Source organism: Bidens hawaiensis, unplaced genomic scaffold, assembly GCF_021521415.1.
Source record: "Bidens hawaiensis isolate Kalapana, Puna unplaced genomic scaffold, B.hawaiensis_p1.1 tig00009076_1, whole genome shotgun sequence".
Taxonomy (NCBI): Eukaryota; Viridiplantae; Streptophyta; class Magnoliopsida; order Asterales; family Asteraceae; genus Bidens; species Bidens hawaiensis.
In genome coordinates, this window is record NW_027491666.1 from 688,253 (window position 1) to 711,376 (window position 23,124).

At 35.1% G+C, this 23,124-nt stretch overlaps 1 protein-coding gene across 5 annotated transcripts; it reads left to right on the forward strand.

Moving 5' to 3' along the window:
- Positions 1–2,986: 2,986 nt before the first annotated feature.
- Positions 2,987–8,437, forward strand: LOC143531088 (uncharacterized). Of its 5 annotated transcripts, none has more exons than XM_077026471.1 (10): positions 2,987–3,122; positions 4,818–4,910; positions 5,409–5,533; positions 5,613–6,256; positions 6,376–7,337; positions 7,410–7,489; positions 7,560–7,655; positions 7,739–7,812; positions 7,895–8,024; positions 8,120–8,437. In XM_077026471.1, the coding sequence occupies exons 1-10, from the start codon at positions 3,035–3,037 to the stop codon at positions 8,201–8,203; spliced, it is 2,376 nt and encodes a 791-aa protein (XP_076882586.1). In that variant the 5' UTR covers positions 2,987–3,034; the 3' UTR covers positions 8,204–8,437. The 5 variants fall into 5 exon arrangements, with proteins under 5 accessions (XP_076882586.1, XP_076882589.1, XP_076882587.1 ...); XM_077026474.1 differs by having other exon boundaries at positions 3,029–3,122; positions 4,818–5,321; XM_077026472.1 differs by having other exon boundaries at positions 3,029–3,122; positions 4,818–5,158.
- Positions 8,438–23,124: the final 14,687 nt, after the last annotated feature.

The following is a 23,124-nucleotide window of genomic DNA, read 5'->3' on the forward strand; positions in this document are numbered from 1 at the left end:
TCTGCCACAGGAGTTGGTCCTCCAGAGGCTATGGTCTGCATGGGGATTATGTCTCCTTCATGGACTTCGGAGGATCGTTGATGTTGAACTCATGAGGATCCTTGATTCTGATAGAAGGATCCTTGAGGTCGGAAATTATAGGATCCTTGGGGATATAACCCAGAGGATCCTGGTGGAAGGATGGATGATCCTTGTTGGAAGTATGGGGATCCTTGAGTTTGCTGACCCAGGTACCCTTGTTGAAGGATAGATGAACCTGGTTGAACCAACGAGAATCCTCGAGTCTGTTGACCCCATGGACCCCTGTTGAAGGATAGATGATCCTGGCTGGAACAACGAGGATCCTTGAGCCTGTTGACCCATGGACCCCTGTTGAAGGATAGATGATCCTTGTGTGAATTGAGCCATGGATCCTGGACTGGTGAAATCCAGCATTCTGGGCATTAGGGGAGTGTGATCCTCCGATGGCCTCTTAGTCTTCTTGAGATCTTCTATCTCACGAAGGATCCTCTGGTTGGTCTTGTTCTGCTGCTCCATGTATGCTTTAACCTGCGAAAACATAGATGAAACATCACTGTTAGTATTAACCACCGGCGCAGCAGCAGCGGTTTTCGAGCTCTGGAAGACTGGTAGTTGCGTCTTGCTTCCAGCAGCAGCAGGCCGTTGTGCTCCCGTGATTGGCAGAGGCATCAGTGACAAAGTCCTTGATGAGAGAGGAACCGATGTCGGCATGGTTGATGAAGCAGAGGCTGATTGAGAGGCCATTGATAGTGATATGGGTATGAAAAAATCGAAAATTGATGAGAAGTAATCTGGATTATAGCACCAATTGCCCCACGGTGGGCGCCAAATTGTTTTGGATAAAAATCTGTAAAGGATAATGTATCCAAATCCGTAAAGTGAGGTCTAGTTCTAAAACGATAACAGTGAGTATATTAACGAAAATTGAATGAACAACGTGATTTGATACGAGGAAAAACCCTTTGATCTTATTCGGATCAAAAGAAAAAAACCCCGGGTGATGACAACTCGTTGATCACCAATTTATTAATCACAAAAAAGGTTACAAGGGGTGGAGTTATTGATCAATGAATACAACGATACTAAGTGTGTGTGTTTGTAGAGAACTATCAGCTAGAGTATGCGAGTGTTATCGTGTAGCAGGTGTGTGTGTTCTAGCATTGATCTTAACTCAATATAAATAAGATATCCTCAGTACTCAATTATTTGTGACACAACTAGAAGTCCTATAAATCCGCCATTATTCCACTACTCTTCCAACGTTCATTGACCACGTGCTGGTAGCTTCCAGTAGCGAAATTTAAGGTGGACCAAGTCACAAAGTCGTTACTTTTGTTGATCAATAACCTACACACGTGAAACAATTGTTAATAATATTAACCTCCGAGGATCCTTGATCTTTGACATGGTTCTTGAGCTCTTCAGGAGGATAACTGATCCAGACATATGTTCAAGGATAATATATTCTCAGCAGAGAAAATATCAGCCATAACATTTATACATATATTTTTTCATATTGGTTAATTGAAATAATATGTTTGATAGAACTTTTTCTTACCTTATCTTTATGAGAGTATTTAGTGGATAGATAAATCACGAGTGAATTTTACATTAAAATATATAATTTAATATCTTATTATATTTTGTAAACGCTTGTTACGTATAACTTACACACACGTGGGCGCGACATACACAACACACGTACACTTGATATTTGATCTTAATCGAAGTGATTTGACCATTTGAGCAAATATGATAACCAATGTTATTATAAGTTCATAAAAGGATTGTCATTTAAACTTCCTCGTATTAACTTTTGATATTCACATTGTGACATATGACATACATTCAGGCACATGTCGCTATTACATCAATTATATGATGTATTGGCGAGTAATATATAAAAACATTAGACGAGTGGCAACTAGAACTTTTGACCACTTTAGAAGTCGGATAATGTTCGGTTGACTAACAATTACTAAACATCTAGCTTTTTACATCCAGAGATCTTTCGATTTTTAAATATGAAATTACAAGTCAATTAATTTAGTAAAGAACTTTTAACGACTAATATATGACCTATCTTTTACATTTTCATAATGTCCACTTGTTCAGCATACACAACTAATACAAAACAAAAGGAAATTTTATCTACAAATCTCTACAAAAGGATTTTGTACATAACATTCACGAAAGTAATGACTTAGATATTTAATGAGGGATTTCGGTCAATAATAACAAGAATAATATAAATTGAGATACACGACTTTACTACCATGGACAAACCACAATCAAAGATAACACACATATAACCTCAAATATGAATTTAACTACAGACTTTTAGAACTTCATAAAATAAATACAACACGCTGTAGTTTCCTACAAATCCTTTGAAAATAAACTTGTTTACGTAAAGCATATTTCCAAATTTCTCGTAACATAGTATATATATATATATATGCATTCAATAATATGCCGTCTTATCTTCTTACACTACCTTCTTCAGGTATAGCAATTATTATAATACCCAGAAATGACACTATCCGTAGAAATAGTATTCTTTCTTACTTTGATGAAAATAAAACAAATGATGAAATCCTTCGTTATAATAGTACCTAGCGGTGTAAAAGAAAAACCGGTTTGGGCCCTCCAGCCCGGTCTATAACCCGACCCACTTCACCAAAAACCGGTCTGGCCCTAACCTAACCCAACCCAACCCAACCCAACCCGTTAGATCGTATGCTGGTTCGTAGTCTTATTCTCTGATACCGGTTTTCTATAACATGGGCCATCGAACCGGTTCGGATAGGCCCAACATATACGGACCTGAGAGCCCACTAATACCAAGTTAAAATGGGAAAAAACATCATAATATCATATGTTATTATTGTGATCATATACAATACAATTCACCAGCAGAATAATCAATCAATCTAATCTAATCTAATCTAATCTAGCCCTAGGGTTTATATAACTTGAAGACAATCGAAACGTCATCATTTTGTTTTGGGCGATGGGTAACCGTAAGGAGCGTAGACGTTCAGCGAAGGCTGCTGGTGCCAATCGAAGAGTCAAACTCGATCTTCTATCGGAACCCTCTGGTATACTATACTATACTATACTACTTATATCTTAATAATTCATTTTAATTCGAGATTAAATTTATAAAACTAGGTCACTGTTTATTCAATAATAACAAAACTTCACTTGCAGCCGGTGGATGAAGGATTAACATCAATTCTCGTGTTTTGTTTACTGCTTGCTTTTGTTTGTGCGTGCTATGCAGTCAATATCGGTGCTATAGCGGTTATCGGACCTCTAGCATAGTATCATAATATAGGCAATATTCACCGATGTATCACCGATTTTCCAGATATCAGTTTTTTAAGTCTTAATTGTCAGTTTTTAGTGTTTTATGTCTTAATAAGTTTCTACTTGCTACACTTGTTAGTGTTTTGCAAGCTGCAAATGGTTAATTTGTTAATGGTAGGAGAGTATACAGAATTGTTAGTGTTAAATTGCTGTATATGTGTGTGTGTGTTTGTGTGAAATGCTGCATTATATTAAAATTACCAATATCTCACCGCGATAATTGATATCTCAAATATTGGCCGTCGACTGATGTCTTGTCTTTTTCCGCATTAAATGCATAGTTCGTGTGTGTGCGTGTGTGTGTGTGTTTTCGCAGGGCAGATGTAGTATCGTATGTTTAAAAATAGTGATAATATTGCTTCTTCCAACTTTCAGCTTGCCTTTTAATCTGACCTATGAATAAACTCATAAAGTTCATTAAGATCTTTTTTGTATTTAGTAAGAATTAAATATAAATGATCCGGAGCTCCGATTCCTTAATTGGTCGAATCTATTTTGTTGAAAATTTGTCACATTTAAAAATTCGGTTATTGGATTCTAATACTCTAAACTTTCACCTATTGGCCGGGATTCATCCCATTTCCAGAAATGTTGACAGACGGTACCAACTTTGAACGTATTTTTCTTCAGCATTCCCATACTAACTGAAAGCAACCTAGTTAGCTTTTTGATGATGTTGAAAATACACATGGGATTGTTGGAGGAAAATACATTCAAAGTTGGGAATGTCTGTAAGCATTACCTCAGTTGGGATTTATTTCGGCCGATAGATGAAAGTTGGGAGTATTAGAATCCTATAACCCTTTAAAATTTTCTCAAGCTAATTCTCAGTTTTGGTGAATTAGCCTTCCATTTATTTCTCCATAGTAAAATTTAATTGTCTCATTCATTGATATCACGCAAGCAAACATCCTTTCTAATTTAATATCATCACCTATCACCTTGTAGCTATTTTGGTGTTGCTAGAAGCTGAGTGATTTTATTTGACGTGTTATGTCTCCGGCCACGTTGGATTTTAAAGGCAAATGATCGGGAACTCCATTTATTAAAAGGATTGTTGCATTTTTTTTCAATCTACTCGTTAGGCTGATTCATAAGTTGGTGAATTAGGGATTCCAGTTATATATGAAAATATTAAATCAACGGTCATGCGATGACATTAATACAAAATTGGTTTTCTGTTTTCACGTGCATTAATATCACGCAAGCAAACATCGTTTCATATTTTATATCATAACCCATCATGTACACCTGAATACTGTAGACTGTAGTTACTTTTGTTATTTATTAGCTTCATGCTATTTCCTATATTTGCATGTTACTTTTTGGAATGAAAATATTTTTTGTGTTACTAGAAGCCGAGTGATTTTATAGTAACGTGTTATTGATGATCTGATTATTTATCGTTACTGAAACATTTATAGGAGACTTTGGTGATTCGTCTAACCAAGAAGAACTTGGAGTTGGAGGCAATGGAAAAAATCAAGCTTTGTCACCCAGTTCACCATCATCTTCAGGTGGGTTCCGTCAAATTTCTACATGGACTGATCTTTGTAGAGGGCATCATTGTATTGGTTGATCTTTACTTTATACATCATGTTTGCTCTTCCACGATAATCCTTTCAGAATGTTACGTGGCTGTGGTATTGGAAACTCAGTTGGTCTTCCGAGCCCGTTCAACCTTGCCACGTTGTTTCTTTGATTGAAATTCCTGACATGTTATGTTCCACGCAGAGTTTCAACACTGCAACAAGAATAGTGGTTCGTATGTCTCTGCCTTTTTGTTATATTCTGAGTTACTAATTTATTTCCAATGTCGCAGGTGACCTTGATATGATATGCAAAGTGCTTTCATCATATGATATATCTAACTGTTTTCACAGTTCTTTATTATTAGTTTAGGTCAATTGTTAACATGAGAAGTTTCTGTTAAGTATCTACTGGAAAATTAGTTGTAGTCAGGACTATGTGTGCTTTATATTATGGCGACTGACATGTTTTTATCTTGTTTTCAGATCAAAGGCCAGAAAATCCTCTGTTATTGCTTGGACAATATAGTGATGAAGAAGTAGAGGAAGAATTGAGTAAAGAAGTAAACCATGAAGTTAGAGTAAACAACCCAACTGTGCTGGATGAGCAGGTGTGTAGTGTGCTAGATTACATGATCTTGAATAATTTAATGTTACAAAACGTGTACTAATAATGTTTTTTGCTTGCAGATAAAGGTAAACAATCATGATAAAACAGAAGCAGATGAAGATCAAAACCTTTTTACTGAGAAAGTTGATCAAGAGAACAAGGAACCCGAGCCAAAGTTGGAGAAAATTAGTGTTATAGAAGATGATAAACCCGAGCCACTACACAAAGATGTAGATACACTGGATCCGGCCTCTGTTTTATTGACATCTGATATGCAGACAACAGGGGATGTGGATTCGGGCTGGAAAATGGTGTTGCATGAGGAAAGTAATTCATATTATTATTGGAATGTTGTGACTGGTGAAACTTCTTGGGAAACCCCTAATGTTCTGACCCAAGGAAATGAATCAGTACATGATCCTAAATCCATGTCAGAAATTGAAGAAACACATGCAGCTTCTGTTGATACTCAAGCTAATAATGAATCCACAAATGATGTGGTTCTTCAGGCCAAAGTGCATAATGAAAACTACTCAGATATCATGGCAAATTATAAAGATGAGGGCTTTGTTACACAATCTTGTGATGCTTTGAGTAATGCTGAAGCCCACCATAATGATTCTGTTATTCAAGATATTGGTGGTCATGGCGGCGAATCTTCTGATTCTTTTCGTCTTCTGCAACTTTGTGAAAGTCTATCAGAAAGATTAAAATCTTTGGAAGGGTATAAACTTATTCTTTGTTACTGTTGCACACTTCTCTTATCTTTTTTTGTTTATTATTGCAGTATAACATGTGCATACTATTGATGTTATTTTGTTTATCTTTAATGACAAAATTTAGGTCTGAAGGGTTCAGTGACAAGATACAAAATCTGAAGTTTGAACTTGATATAAGGCTTGCAGACATTAAGTCACTAGTACCATATGGATCATCGTTGCTTCCTTTTTGGTTGCATTCTGAAAATCAGCTGAAGATTCTGGAATCCTCCATCAACAGTGAAGTTCTAAAACATTCACAACTCACAAATACTGGTGAAATTAACGAACCCAAAGACAGATTTCAAGAAAACAATGGTGAACATGAGAATGCAATTCCGACAGATATTAACCCAAATGTCCACCACTCGGTGGAAGATGATGACATGGATGTCGAGATGGAAGTTGAAGATACTGCTACTGCAATTCATTCTAAAGATGAAGTGGGCGGCCAGAACATGGCCCATCTTGATTCTCGGGAACCTGAGCAAGAGTCTGGCGTTCCACCTCCTCCAAATGATGACTGGATTCCGCCGCCACCACCACCGGATGAAGAACCTTTACCGCCTCCACCTCCAGACGAGCCGCCTGAAACCCCTTTCCCACCACAACCTTCAGATATACAGACAACACAACCTTACTCTTATGGAGAACAATATAGTTATACATACCCAGGGTCCGGTTATGATTACTATGGACAAACAAACACTGAAATCCCAAATAACAGTTATTATGTAGACACTAATGGGTCTCATATAGCCGCTCCCCTCCCAACCGTTTATTATGCACCAGTAGTGAACCCAGAGCCCGTGACATATTACACTTTACCAGATGGGGCTATACCAACCGCACCGGTCATTAGTTCAGGTTTGCAGAATGTGGTTTATGAAAATTTTGTCTCTGATCAGACCAAATCGTCTACAGTAGTTCCTTCTGTTTCAGCTTCTTCTCATTTATCAGAAAGTTCTAGTGTAAAACGTGATGTTTCTGTGGTGTCGACTCCGTCTGTTGCTCCAACAGAACCGGCTACTAAGGCTCAACCGAAAGGTAAAATCTGGAACATTTTCATTTATATTAATATTTTTGTTTATGGTATCCAAATAATAATTGTTTTTTCAGTTACGCGTATAAAAAGGAGAACTGTTGCAACGGTTCCAACTTTGAGGGCGAATAAGAAAGTTTCTGGCTTGGTGGATAAGGTAAATTTTCGCATTTAATAATTAATATGTCAAGATGGATTGTATTAGATATTGATGGTTGTACTTTCAGTGGATGGCTGTTAAAGAGGAATTGCATGAAGATGAAGAAGATGAGCCTGAAAATGCATTAGAGGTTTTAAAAAAGAAACGACAACGAGAAATTGAGGTTTGATATTCAATTTTTTTTTCTTTGAATTTTATAAGAAAATTGGATGGCTGCTTATGGTGGATCCCATTTTTATGATGCAGCAATGGCATGCTCAGCAGATTGCATCAGGAGAAGCCAAAGACAATGCCAACTTTCAGCCGCTTGGTGGTGATTGGTAAGCTGTTTGAATTACCTTCATTTTAGTTGTGTTTTTGTATATTTTAAAGTTGTAACCATATTTTGGTTTTCTTACAAAGGCGGGAGAGAGTTAGGCGAAAGAGAGCTAAAAAATCAACACAAGCCGAAGAAAATATAGCAAATGCCAGTGACGAATCAAAACAGCCGGATCTTGCTGAGCTTTCCAAAAAACTCCCAACAGGATGGCAGGTAGTTTTTTTAAATCATTCTATTTTGTAACGGTTTAACATTAATGCCTTGATTTGGTTTCTCTTAACAAGCTGTTATGAACTTACTTTATGCAGGCATATTGGGATGAATCATCAAAGCAGGTTTATTATGGTAACTCGAAGACATCAGAGACAACATGGACTAAACCGACAAAGTGAAGAATGTCAAACAGCATTTTGACAGCCAACATTAGCAATTGTTTACGTCGACATTTTGAGAAAGGTTCGATGATGTATTTTCTCAATTTGGATAATGTTGATGAAGCTAGATGCAAGAGTGGGACTGAGTCAGTTTGTTTTTAGTTTAAAGACAGATGAATAGTTTTCAAGTTTATGTACTCTGTTATCTGAACAAGATGAATAGTTTCAAAGGTGGTTACAAATACATTTGATAGTATTCCATTAGTATCAGTTTAAGCTATTCATTTTTAGGTTTGGAATCATCTTTAACTAATAAGCTTTCTGTTAAAAGTGGGGTGCTTTTTTTTAACCGTATCCAAATACCAAACCCGACCATAAGCATCTTGAATTAGAGAATACCTGAATAACCCGACCAACTAGAAACTTAAATGGGTTGGTTAGGTCATTTTTTCTAAAAAAAAAAAAAACCCGGATAACCCGACCTAACAATCTGAAAAAAAACCTGAACATTTAGTATCTTTTCTTTATATATGCATATGCATTTTTGGTTTGTGGTCTTTGGTATTTGAAATATTAAACACCAAAATTGAACCAACCCGAACAACTTTAGTTTATATGGGTCGGTTATTGGGTCACTATTTCCAAGCCAAAAACCCAAACAATCCGACCCAAAAAACTCGAAACCCGAAAAATTAACCGGAAGAACACCCCTATCATTGGTGGTTCAATGAAGAAAGACTGAGATATTTGTGATCTTCAGTTCGATCCTGATGACGTTTGGGTTTTATCACTAGTGGACCTTCGGGCGGGTAGGTTTTTCCCGGAACTGAAGATAACTTAGAGACGTTTAAAGGCTTTGTACGACTGGATTGGACTAGCTCGTGGTGGCATTTTGCCATTTTTTGAAATACTTTACAATTTTAAAAATTACATGTTTATAAAAATTTAATCTAAAAAAATTGTGACATTTATAAAAATACTTCACAAAATTGTAACAATTAAACAAATTGAATAGTTTTGAATAAAACTAAAACTCGTTTATTATTTGAAATTTCTTGGATTGCCAAGAAAAGTCATTTGAAGTTATTCTATCAATGAGGTTTGAATATCTTACATTCTATTTTATATCTTAAACCATTTTACGAACTCATCCTATCAATAAGGATAAGAAAACGGATATTAAATTATCCACAATAATATCTCAACATGCGTTTACTTAGTAAAAACGAATGGCCGGTTGGATTAAGAAATGGATAACAAAACAAACTTAGGTGGTGATTGAGATAGATAAAAAAACTAATGGTCACAAAATCACCATCCAAATTTAGTAATTATTGGTGTTTGACCATCACCTCTAAAATTTTTATCTTTATTTTTGATTGCCCAAAATTATGTTCATGCAACATAACCTGCACGCCTTCTCTCTCTCTTGGGAAAAACGTTGATAGCAATTACCGACAGGTTAGTATTAATATTAACATTATTGTCATTAAGTTCTATTTTATCTAAAAATTATGTCCCATTTGAGGTAAGTTATAGCTAAGGGGGCGTCTATATCAATTTGGACGGGTTAGTGTTTCATAAGGTTTTGATTACAATGTTATTTGAGTTTTCAAGGTCTAAATATGTTGTTTTAGACCAATCAAAACACACAGTTATGATATGCATTTGTTTTTGCACCTTCTTGTTTTATTATTATTTTAATTTGAAAATGCAAATCAAAATTTTATCAACCTATACTCATAAGTAACTTTCAAACCAAATATATAGTTTTTAATTTACTTATTCAAAACTATTTGTAATATATATATATATATATATATATATATATCTTTATCTTGGTTTGGAAAATTAGATTTAAATAATCTAACTACTGACTATTGACAAATAACAGTCTTAAACTCTCCATTAACGAAACGTCTGCTTAAGGTCTCGTCTTTTAATATATCTGTTCCTTACGATCCGTGACTAACAAAATTCTAATGCCCTTCATCACTGGTCGCCAGAAACATAATTTTGGCCGGGAAACTCAATATTTTCATCCCAAACCTCTTTGTAATCTTAGATCGGACCTTTAGGAACCTTTATAGTAAAATCCTCAATTATTTAGACCGTCGGAACCCTGGAACCACCGCCAGAGTCCATTGGCGGCATCCAAGTGGTGGTAGTTGGTTGGTGGTAGTGGTAGTTTTCTGGAGGTGGTGGTCAATGGTGATGTTCAAGTGATGGTAGTTAGTGGTGGTGTTCAAGTGGTGGTGACAGTGCTTAGATGGTGTTCAGGAGCACTACTACAAAACTGTGTTAATTTATGATTTTTTTCTTAGGCTCAAAAGTAATAAATGATTAAAAAATTGTTGGTAAGTTGTCGGAAAAGAAATCACTCTTGCTGACGGAATTTCAACAATCCTGTTTTATGCCGTTATTTTTCAGGAAACTTGTGTAAAATTTTAATGTTTTTTTCCCGAAAAGTTGTGAAAATTTGTCAGAAATTTTAAGTTGTCAGAAAATTGTAAGAAATGTTTGTAGCAAATTCACCCATTTTCTAGTAGTTGTGGTGGTCAGCGGTGTTGTTCAGGTGGTGGTGGTGGTTAGCGGCGGTGTTCAAGTGGTGGCGGTGTTTAGATGGTGGCGGTGTGCATGTTGAGTTTTCTGGCGACTAACAACATTAGAATTATGTTAGTTACGGACCGTTAGAAGTAAATATGTTAAAAAATGGGATTGTCAGCACACATTTTGTTAGTTAATTGGGACTGTTATTTGCCAACATTCATTAGTTGGGATTAGTTAAATCCAATTTTCCTTTTGTTTTAACGAGTTTTCCTTCTTTTCTTTTCTAACATAAATGAATAATCATTAAATAAGTTATGAACAAGCCTAGTCGTACCAAACGATTATTTTCGCATGTTACACGGTTGATTAACATCAATTTGGTCGCATCTTAAACAGACTGCATCGATATGATGTTTAATTATATTTTGTGACAACTGGAAACAGAAAAAAAGACAAGATATGGAAGCAAAACAAGAAAGGCCTCAACATATAAGCTTTGAAGGAAAACTAAATTTGCAAGAAACCAAAAAACCGCATATGCCAAATGCGAATAGCAGCCAGACAACAGCTCGTTGCTACGCGGAGATTGCACATTTGGCCACGCCGAGGGGGCACACAGATTCGAAACCTAATTGCCTTTGTTCCCCGACCACCCACGTTGGATCTTTCAGGTGTCGATACCATAGAACCAATTCACTTGGTAATCATGGTGACTCTTTTTAATCATCTCTCAAACTTTGATGCCCATAACTAATAGTACACCATCATCTTGGATTCATTTAAGTATTTTTAATATAACTTTGTAAAGTTTCTATCTTTTATTTTTGGTGATGCAATGGCGATTCGTGAATGTGTTATTGTGATTATAATGGAGAGTAGAATTGTCTTTTCTTTTTTTGTGATGAATTTGAATCATTATCTCGTTCTCTCTATGTTTAGGAACTACGCTCCTTGCCTCCGGTGGCTATTTAACCAAGACCGGAAAGGTTGACTTACCGATAATCTATGTTGGGTTAATCTTGATGTTTCGGGTCAGTTCAAGTTGAGAATGGGTTGATAATCTTGTTAGGTAAGTGTCGGGTTTTCCCATTTTGTAGCTTATGTTTGCTGTTCTTTTATTCCTAAGCTTCCCTAGCTTGTGAGCTGTTTCTTTTATCGTTAAAAGTTGAAGCCATTCTTGTATTACACTCTTATAAACCCACTCAAGAAACAAAGTAAAACACAACATCCAATAACAAAGCACAATCATTAACACTAAAGAATGATATTATTAATTCAATTATTTTGAATTAATAATCAAGCTAAAATCATGTCATAACTTGTGACTCTATTATTGAAGAAGATTGATAATAGTCAATTATTGTATTTATTACTTTGTAACTTTTTCTTTAATTTCGCTTCCATAATTGATATATATTGTAATTATCCTTTCTCAATAAAATATCTTTTCAATTTCAAATCAATTATATTCTTTAAATGGTATCACAGCCTCGATCAAACAGCCGTTGTTTCTCTTGCCAATAGGTCATCATCTTTGAAGCCCTGCAAGTCACAAACACAGCCGCTACACACCTCCTGTTGTGCTATACTTCTGTTACAGTCAATTGCTTCCACGCTACCCTCCCGTTTTCAGCCGCTAAGCCACCATAATCCATTATGGCAAACGGTAACGAAACTCTAAAGGTTAGCAATACCACCATCAATTCCTCACCAAATATCTCCTCTAAAAGACCCTTTCTTGGCAAATGCCAATGGTGTCATACAAAAGGACATACCCTTACCAATTGTCCCGTCTTCAAGAAATTAAGGCCACATATAACCGTTCCCTCCTTCATACGTAACCCCACTACCAAAACCACACCCCAAGTCAATATGACAACTATGCAAATTCAACCCACAACAAAATGGTTATTGGATAGTGGAGCTACACACCATGTGACAAATGACTTAAACATGCTGACCAATCAAGCACCATATGATGGCACCGAGGAAATTATAATTGGTGATGGTCCGTCTCTCAAAATCACTCATATTGGTTCACTTCTCATATACACACAAAACACAACTCTCATACTCAAACACGTTCTTTGTGTTCCCAACATGTCTAGAAATATTATTTCTATATCCCGTCTTTGTTATGATAATCATATTCTAATTCAATTTTTTCAAGGCACTTTTCTTATCAAGAATCCAAGTTCTACTCTCCTACTCCTTAAAGGACAAGCTAGCCATGGGATTTATGAGCTTACCTCTACATTTCTTCACCCTCCCTCTACATTCACAATTCAAAAGAGTTCTTCAAAGTTTTGGCATCATAGATTAGGTCACCCAAATACTACCATTCTAAAGATTTTATCCTCTTCTGTTGATTGCATTTCACACTCAAATAATACTTGTAATTCTTGTCACATAAACAAGAGCCACAAATTACCCTTTTATAAATCTACTTTATCTTCTAACGCCCCTTTACAATTAATATTTTCCGACGTTTGGTCCTCACCAATTACTTCAACCGATGGCTATAAATATTATATAATATTTGTAGACCACTTTACAAAATACATATGGTTATACCTGATCAAAAATAAATCCGATTCTTTATCCACATTCATTCGTTTTCAAAAACTTGTGGAAAACTATTTCCAAACAACTATTAAGCAATTATTCTATGATAATGGCGGCGAATACATCAAACTTTCCTCACACCTTCAGTCTCATGGTATCTCTCACCTCACTTCACCCCCACATACACCCGAACACAACGGATATGCCGAACGTCAACATCGTCATATCGTCGAAACCGGCTTGTCACTTCTTACTCATGCAAAAATGCCAACGAACTATTGGCCCTTTGCCATGACCACAGCCGCTTATCTCATTAATCGGTTACCTACTCCTACTCTCCAAAACACCTCACCGTATCACAAATTATTTAACAAACAACCAAATTATGAAAAATTAAGAAGTTTTGGTTGCCTTTGTTTTCCTTGGTTACGATCATATTAATTACACCCTAAATCTAAACCTTGTATTTTTGTAGGCTACTCTCCTTCTCAAAGCGCATATTATGCACTTGATCCTACTTCAAATAAAATACATACATCTCGACATGTCAACTTTATTGAAAACCAATTCCCATTTGAAGAACTTACAAGTACCCACGTTACACCACCAAATGCTCATGATTGGCATTCTCTCATTATACCAATTATCACCACCAACACCCCTTCTCAAAATGAAACTCGTACTACTGATCACATTCCATTACACTCCCCTACATGCCCAAACATCAAGACCAGCCCATCTAACATACCAGACCCTTCACCTAGCCCAAGCACCTCCTTTAACTTTCCCTCCAGCCCATCTACAACTTCTATACCCCCTGCTTCCCCAGCCCATTAGATGACCCATCCACACTCAACACCCCACTCACTTCCGTTTTCCCAACCAACACCCAAGGCCAACCTATTATATCTCAACCCCCTGCTACCGAATATAATTCCCAAAACTCAGCAACCAACTCACATAATCTCGACCCCATATCAACCGCCGAACCACAACCCCAATCTCGTATCCGAAAACCAAATCCTCGATATCATAATCCTCATTTTCAGCTATACACAACCATGAATGGTCCAATAAATGAACCTTCAACCATAACACAAGCTCTAAAACACCCTCTTTGGAGAAATTAAATGTCCGAAGAATATGATGCGTTGATTAAAAATAATACTTGGACTCTTGTCCCATCCGACCAAGCTTCCAATCTTGTAGGATCTAAATGGGTATTTCGTACAAAGTACAAACCCGATGGTTCCGTTGACCGTCTAAAGGCTCGTCTCGTAGCCAAAGGATTTCATCAACGACCGGGCATTGACTATGCCGAAACCTTTAGCCCGGTTGTCAAACCCGCCACCCTACGTCTCATCCTTTCCTTAGCCGTGTCACACGATTGGAATCTTCGTCAACTTGACATCAATAACGCCTTTTTACAAGGCACTCTAACAAAAAATGTATTCATGGCTCAACCACCTGGTTTTGTAAACCCATCATTTCCGACTCACATTTGCAAGCTAAACAAAGCCGTTTATGGTCTTCGTCAAGCATCACGTGCTTGGTATGAAGAACTAAAATCTTATCTTAATCTCAACGGTTTTCAACCAACTATATCTGATCCTTCCTTGTTTGTACGCTCCTCCGGCTCTTATCCCATTTATCTTCTTGTTTACGTTGATGATATTATCATCACCGGACCCAACTCTCAAATCATCAACACATTCATCTCCTCCCTTGCCAATAAATTCTCATTAAAATATCTAGGGAACTTATCCTACTTTCTTGGTGTGGAAGTAATTCCACACTCCTCTGGTCTACTGTTGTCTCAAGCCAAATACATCCAAGATATTCTACAACGTGCCAATATGAGTGATTGCACGCCGATGCCCACACCAATTACATGCTCCGAGCCTATCACCTTACATGGAGGCATACATATACCCTCACCAACGGAATACCGGTCCTTAGTTGGTGCTTTACAATACCTCTCCCTCACACGTCCCGATGTTGCCTTTACGGTTAAGAAGTTATTTCAGTTTATGCACGCTCCTACCACTATTCATTGGAGTGCCCTTAAACGCCTACTTAAGTATCTTCATGGGTCCATAAATAAAGGTATCTTACTACGTTACAAGTCTCCATTGCAACTACACGCCTTTACCGATGCAGATTGGGCAGGAGACAAAGACAATTATCGAAGCACCACAGGTTATGTTGTTTATCGAGAGTCCAATCCAATCGCATGGAGCTCTAAGCGACAACTGAACTACTATGGGTCAACTCTCTATTACAAGAGCTTGGTTTCACCTCTATCACCATCCCCACAATTTTTTGTGACAATTTAAGTGCTACACAATATTCAGTCAACCCCGTCTTTCATTCACTTATGAAACATCTAGCACTTGACTTCCATTTCGTTCGAGAAAAAGTGCATGATCATTCCATTCGAGTTACGCACATTGCCGGGGATGATCAGTTAGCAGACGTTCTCACAAAACCCACTCCACGTTCAAGATTTCATCTTCTCATGTCCAAGATTGGACTCACTACAAGACCGTCAATCTTGCGGGGGCATATTAACACTAAAGAATGATATTATTAATTCAATTATATAGAATTAATAATCAAGCTAAAATCATGCCATAACTTGTGACTCTATTATTGAAGAAGATTGATAATAGTCAATTATTGTATTTATTACTTTGTAACTCTTTCTTTAATTTCACTTCCGTAATTGATATATATTGTAACTATCCTTTATCAATAAAATATCATTTCAATTTCAAATCAATTATATTCCATAAATCTCTAACCTTCTCCTTTGGTTGCAACCGGCCACCAAATGCCACTCTCTGGTTCTTCTTGGATTCACCACATAACATACTTCATATTCATTTGTTCATTTTCAAAAACATTTCTTTAATTTGTTTGAACTTATTTAGAATCATACTATATTATTTTTACGCGATGACAAGAAAACAAGGCACAACCTTTTATGGTGAGCATGAGTTTCATGTAACGTAGCGCTAGAAGTCCCATATCATTATCATAACCTTTAACTTGTATAAGCCGAGGAAATACCGATAGATCTATTGGGTAAGACATGCCGCATTCATAAGGTTGTCGATCAACCGTACCATTATGAATGTTTATTGTCCTAATTGGGTGATCATTGCTGAACAAGGGAAGAATACAATTGTATGGTTTGGTTATGAGCTCATTGTGTCACATATAATTTGTTTCCTTGCAAGTCTACGAATAAGCAACAACGCTTGTTTTGTTTATCTTATACAGGTATATAATTACGCTGAGTCATAATTTTAGTTAGACCATGATGGTCTCCACCTTGTTTTGCTAATCATGTACATTTATATTGTCACACCCCGACCAAAGGCGGCAGAACATGCCGAGGTGTAACGATTGCCCATAAGCGCATGACACTAATTAAAGCAAGAATATATTTCGCAAACTCATTTCATTTCACAGCATCAAAAATGTCACATAACGATATTCAAGAGATAGTCAATACAAAATATAACAAAATATAGCAAATCAAATATTGTTCATTTTTGCTAATAACTTAAAGGTCTTGACATTCATTTTCTCCACAAGCATCAAATCAACCGAGATGTAAACCTGTAATATTTCATAAAATAAAGTTTGCCAACACAAAGGTTGGTGAGCAATTCATAAGTTTGAGCAACAATAGTATATAGTAAGAAAAGCCACAAACTAGTATACGAAACAATAAATAAGAGCTATAAACTTGGATAAAATAGTTATCGCTAACAAGTTAGCGACACCCAACTATAAGGGGGTGCCAAATAGTTTAGGATTTTATTGTTATCGTTAATTGCATTACGTTAACGACACCTTGCCATTAGGGGTTGCCAAATGGTCTAGGATTTATAGCTCCACCATCCAAAAGCGATAAACACATATGCAAATAAGCATAGAACACCAAATCGAGCAATTATTCAAGTAAAGTATATAACGTCGTTTGTGGTTTAAGATCCAAGTATAAAAAATTTAGTTGAGATAAGATGAAATGTCACCCCCAAAACAAAAGATAGAAAACGGGGTATGAAGTTACTCACATTCAAGTAATAAACTTGAAAAGCTGGTAATTTGAAGATTTGCCGGAAAGACGAGTTAAGTATGAAGCCTAAATAAAAGAAAGTCTTGGATTTAGAAAGGTTGTCTTGAAGATCTTTAAATAAAATAATTGTTGCAAAAAGTAAACAATTAAAGTTCAAGGTTTATAATGTAATTATTTAAGAATTTATAATAATAACCCTTTAAAAATGTAAGTTTGCTCGAAACCGGGTTAAAGTATCTAACCTTAATATTTACTTAACCTTTGTTAAGTAATAAGGTGAGAAAATGCTAAATGCAAGTTCCTTAGGGACAAAGATACTAAAACGGGTCTTTAACGAGTGTTCGGGTTGTTGGTTCGGGTCTTGATAATTGGTCAAACCCAAAGTCAACTTTCCAAAATAATGAATGTTATGAGATAACTCAATAAAACTTTATAAGACTTAACCAAGTATGTAGATCTATTGTTTTAGAACTAACAATGTACGTTAAGCGAGTGCTCGGTTTTGTCAGTCCAAACTATGTTATGAGATCAAGTTGGATCTAAAATTTCCAAGTACTTAAAAAAATAATTAAAATCATTTTGTAAACTATTTTTAGAGAAATATACAAGTCTTGATAGCTAGAAACACACTTATGTGTCTTAAGCGAGTAAAAATCGGATTGGCTCGTTTTCCATCTCACAATATGTTCCTTGATGGTTTCCACATGCCCAAATATCATAGATCTTGTATAATAATTTATAAATGAAAAATATTTAAGTTTTACAACTAAAAAGTTAACAACAAGTCTTTTAAGCAAAAGTTTCGGTTTGGTTTGGTTTCCATCTCACAACGAGTTCATAGATGGATTCCACATGCTTAATATCAAAGAACTTGTGAAAATGATTTTTAAAATTCGAATCTAACATTAAACATGTTTAAACAACTATTTTAACAAAACCAGTAAGCAAAAGTTCAGTTCACGGTTTGGACTATTTACGGTTAAACTGAGGTTAGTCTCTACAAACCCCCACCATGGAACTTCATAAATATGACAAAAAAAACTAAAAAGAGTAGAAGTTAGTCATGGTTAGTATGTGCAAACAAGTTATGTGTGTGTATATATATCTAGAACACGAAGTCCTTTATGAAGCCTTGCCTTACGAGGTCCGAAACTTAACCAATCGGAGTCGGAGGAGTAACTACTAAAGGTAACAAGGGGTGTGTATTATATATATGTTGTACCACCATATTCAAGTAATAAGAATTAATTAGAACAAGGTTAGCTTTTAGTTTGACCTTAAGTAGTCAAAATAGCAAAATGTTGAAGATGAATACTTGGATTTGAGAGAGATTTTGGAGAAGCTGAACAACCAAAGTGATGCATGGAGCCTTGCTTTTATAATGGTAAGAGTATGATTCATACAAATAGGGTAAAGATGCATGTGATGGTTGAAATGGTCAAACAAGTTTTTGGTAAATGACAATAATAGTCCCCAAAGTTTGGTTTAAGTCATTTTTAAGGAGTTTTAAGGACCAAAAAGGATGTTTTCAAGACCCAACAAGTGTAAAACAATATTGTAACATAAAATCCATCATTTTGATTAAATCATAAGCTTTGGTTTACAAAATGGGTCGGTTTACATGATAAACGAATACAAAAACGAATACAAACGAGACCCGAAATTGACGAATGTCACATATATATTACCAAAGTTTTATGGATTACTGTCAAACATTATTAGCATACATATACATTATAAAGCATTTATGTATCACTATAGTTTTTGAGTAAGACTATGGTACATTACAAAACAATTTACATATTATTATAGTTTTCGAGTAAAACTATGAAACAGTTCGAACAATTTACATATTATTATAGTTTTCGAGTAGAACTATGAAGTATCTCGAACAATTTACATATTATTACAGTTTTTGACTAAATCTCTGAAAATTCTAAAACAAGCACATTGTAACAATGTTTTTTGAAATAATCGATACACTTATTTACCATTGAGGCTTTCAAGTATTTAACATTTACATCACATCATTTAAACCTATGAACTCACCAAATTTGTTTTGACGTTTTCAAGTATGTTTTTTCAGAAGCCATCTTGGAGTCCCATACATCACTAGGAATGCTTTTCACATAAACAAAGGCTACAAGAACCATGGTTGTCGCATCCTGCGTTTCCACCTTGACGGGGTGTGACACTCTCTTTAAATGGACTATTTTGAGAATTTTCTCTTAATTCATTTCCCAACCTTCTTTGGTCTTTTTGTACCCAATTGGTTTAATTTAACTAGTTCTCGAGATTGTGTAATTTAGTAAACGAAAACCATTCTAATAAACATTTGGTAAATCATGTAAAACTCAGTAAAAGATGTCACACCCCAACCTATGGCGGAAATGTCGGGGCGCGAACTGATTGTCACAGCTCTCAAGGTTATTATCATGCAACATCATAAGTTTAAATATCTATTTAATAATTTCAAGTAACACCATCATTCCTTACAATATCCGAAACTAACAAATCATCAAACAAATCAAAATCATGGCATTAATTGTCTCATTAAATTTCCTTGTGGTATAAGTCCTTAAATAATCTTCCAACTCCACTTACTTCACAACACAAGATAACCTGCATATGCGTTGAAAATAATATATTTTGTCAACACAAGGTTGAGTGAGCGACACACCAGTTTAAATGTACATATAGTATATATAAAAATAAGTAATTGCAACAAGTCATATGAGAATAACAAATTAACCAAATGAGCAAGTATAACTGAGATGTCGAGAAGCACAAGGCTAACGGCTGGCGTATGATCATACTAGACTGAGATTATGTTGGACATCTCTGAATGCGGAAGCATACAAAGCAAATAAGCACACAAACAAGTAAGATATAAGTTGTTAACACATAAGACAAAGTTACAGTTTTGTGTATAAGTATATATAAGAAATATAATTTACGCATATGTCCCCAAAACGTAGGAAACGAGTAAAAAGAGGGGAATGTGGTACTCACCTGATTGGATGAACGAAATATAAATAATGATGTGAGAGAGATGAACCCTTCGGGATATAACGTCAAGGATTCCTAGTTAAATAATATTAGTATGAGTTAATTAATAATGAGACAACATGTATAATTAATTAAAGTGTCGAAGTGATTTGAGTTATGTTTGGCATTAGGACGTTAATGATTGAACGGTTGATTTCTTACGGTTATTATTATTGCGAATTCAATATTATTAGTTTAACTAAATAAATACGAATTGAATATAATATAATTATATAATTAATCAAAAAATACTTAAATAAGCAATTATAAGTGAATACATAAATAAATACATCTTGTAACATATTACATGATTTTAAAAATATATATTTATCATACAATTTATATCTTGGAATACTTAACGAAAATCTAATTTTATAAATATAACTAATACGATTGTTACAAATTTTAAAGAATGATACATGTATATAATATATATCTTTTATGTATAAAATTTAAAAGAAAATTTATAAAGACGTTTCAACGACGAGAACACATAAATAATGGTTTCGGGTTTTGATAAGTAATAAGGTTTACTTATTATTAATAAATACTTAAAATACATATATATATATATATACTACTATAAAATACATACAGGAAGGATACTTAGGTAATTAACCAAAAACTCTTAATTTTAAGAGTTTTACTATTAATGATGCATAATGTACCACTCTGAAATGCAGTTTCTTCAAAAGCAACAAATCCCGCGCTTATGTCTCTGCTATAAAGTGATTCAAAATTAAAATAACCAAAAATCTTTTTGAAACCTAAATCAATAAAGATTCAAACCTCACCAAACTTTTCTCCTTCCTCTCTCTCTCTCTCTCTCTCTCTCAAATCTTGTTGATTTGCTGCTCCATTTCCACCGTTGGTTCTATTTATATTAGGTTTTTTCCGATTTTGGGCGGTGTTCCAACTAATTAGAGTTCCGGCGGCCGTGGACGTTGAAGATGGTTAAAGATCGAAAAATGGTTGTGATAAGTATTTTTGCTATTCATGATGGTTTTTTTTAGTTTGCTCGCCAACTAAAACTTGCTAATTTTCACTAATTCTGTTACACATATTTTTATATTTTTGTTGCTTCATAAATGGATCTTAGATGTTTAATTTATTGTTTTTTGTTCCAGCCTAAGAAATGGTTATCCAATTCTTACAAAGCTTTAAAAGGGGGTGTTTGGGATTCCTTATTTCCACCTCATTATCACTTATTCTCATAAGTTATAAGTTACAAAAGTGTAACTTATAACCTATTTCCCTCACAACTTTCAATTTTGCCAAACACCTTATGACTTTTTTGTGAAAGTTATAAGTCATAAGGAAGTAAAATAAGCAATCCCAAACACCCCCCAAGTACATGGAGCTTTCTCCAAGGTGGAATCACTTTTGATTGTAAGTTTAGTTTCACGTTAAATGCAGCAAAATTAATTATCCTTTTTTTAACCTTAATTGATAGATTTTTGTTTCCATTTCATGTTTTTTTTTCATCAAAAAGTATGTTTTGGCTATAATTTTGTTTTAGAAATTTGTTACGTGTATAATTATGTACAACTATGGTTAATTTTGTACTAATTGAGTTGGTATTTTATTTATTTTTCTGCTGCTAAACACTACATAAGCAAGAAAATCAATTTATAGATCACCCCTCTTATGTGCACTCTTGGGTTGATTTTTGAATAATCCGAAGATCTTTATTGCAAAACAGGCAAGTTCTCGATTATTACGAGTATCATTATTTTGTATGTGTAAAATTTTGATTTATGGAATTTGAGTTATACAGTGTTTATGGCTGGATTGAAGGGGATTATCCCATATGCAATTTACCCAAAAGCCACAAGGTAAATAAAATAAAGAATGTATGCCATCTGTTTGAGGAAATGTTCAATGAAAACAAGATTATAACCCTAAAATTTGAAACTTTGATGATCACAGGAGGTGGATTCAAGACTGGGTATGGGAAAATAGGAGGCCGCCTAATAGGTCAATACAAGAGGGCATTAGGTGAAATCAACAACAACATCATCGTTGCACCATCATAACCATATGGTTTACTAAGGTAAAAACTCAACTCAAGTCAACTTTCTTCTTTTTATCAATGAGATTTTGTCATGAATGTCGTTTAATTTGTAATCTTTTAGTCTAGAAAAAAAAACACCTGCTAAGAAACCACTTGTTTCGGATCATTGACCCGTTACATGGTCGGTAACAGGACCTTTTTGTTCTTGTTATAATAAAATTGTGACATTTATTTGTGCAATATGTAGATGCAGTTGTTACTAATCTAACACGAAACAAGATTAGTGTAATTAAAGGCCTTACTAAACTTAAACGGATACAGATTTTTGCATAGGATTATGAAGGTTGACATCAGTTATCTTTCCGCTCCTTTTGTTATGTTGCGTTACGGGTGGGATTGCGTTTTTGAGTAAGTAGCGGTTATATCTTGAAACGTATGAGAAATGTACTTATATATCAAACAATTTAATGCCTGTATTAATTCTTTGTTGTTTTAGCTTGTAATCAGGATTGGCCTTGATTTGACATTATAGTGATCTTGCCTACTTGTCCTTTAATTTTTAAAAAATATATATATCATTCCAAATTTTGTGTAGTTTGCATTCTTAAAGTGTGCATTACAGAAAATACTTAAAAAGTTTGATCAGACCATACAAAACTTCCTTGAACTCCC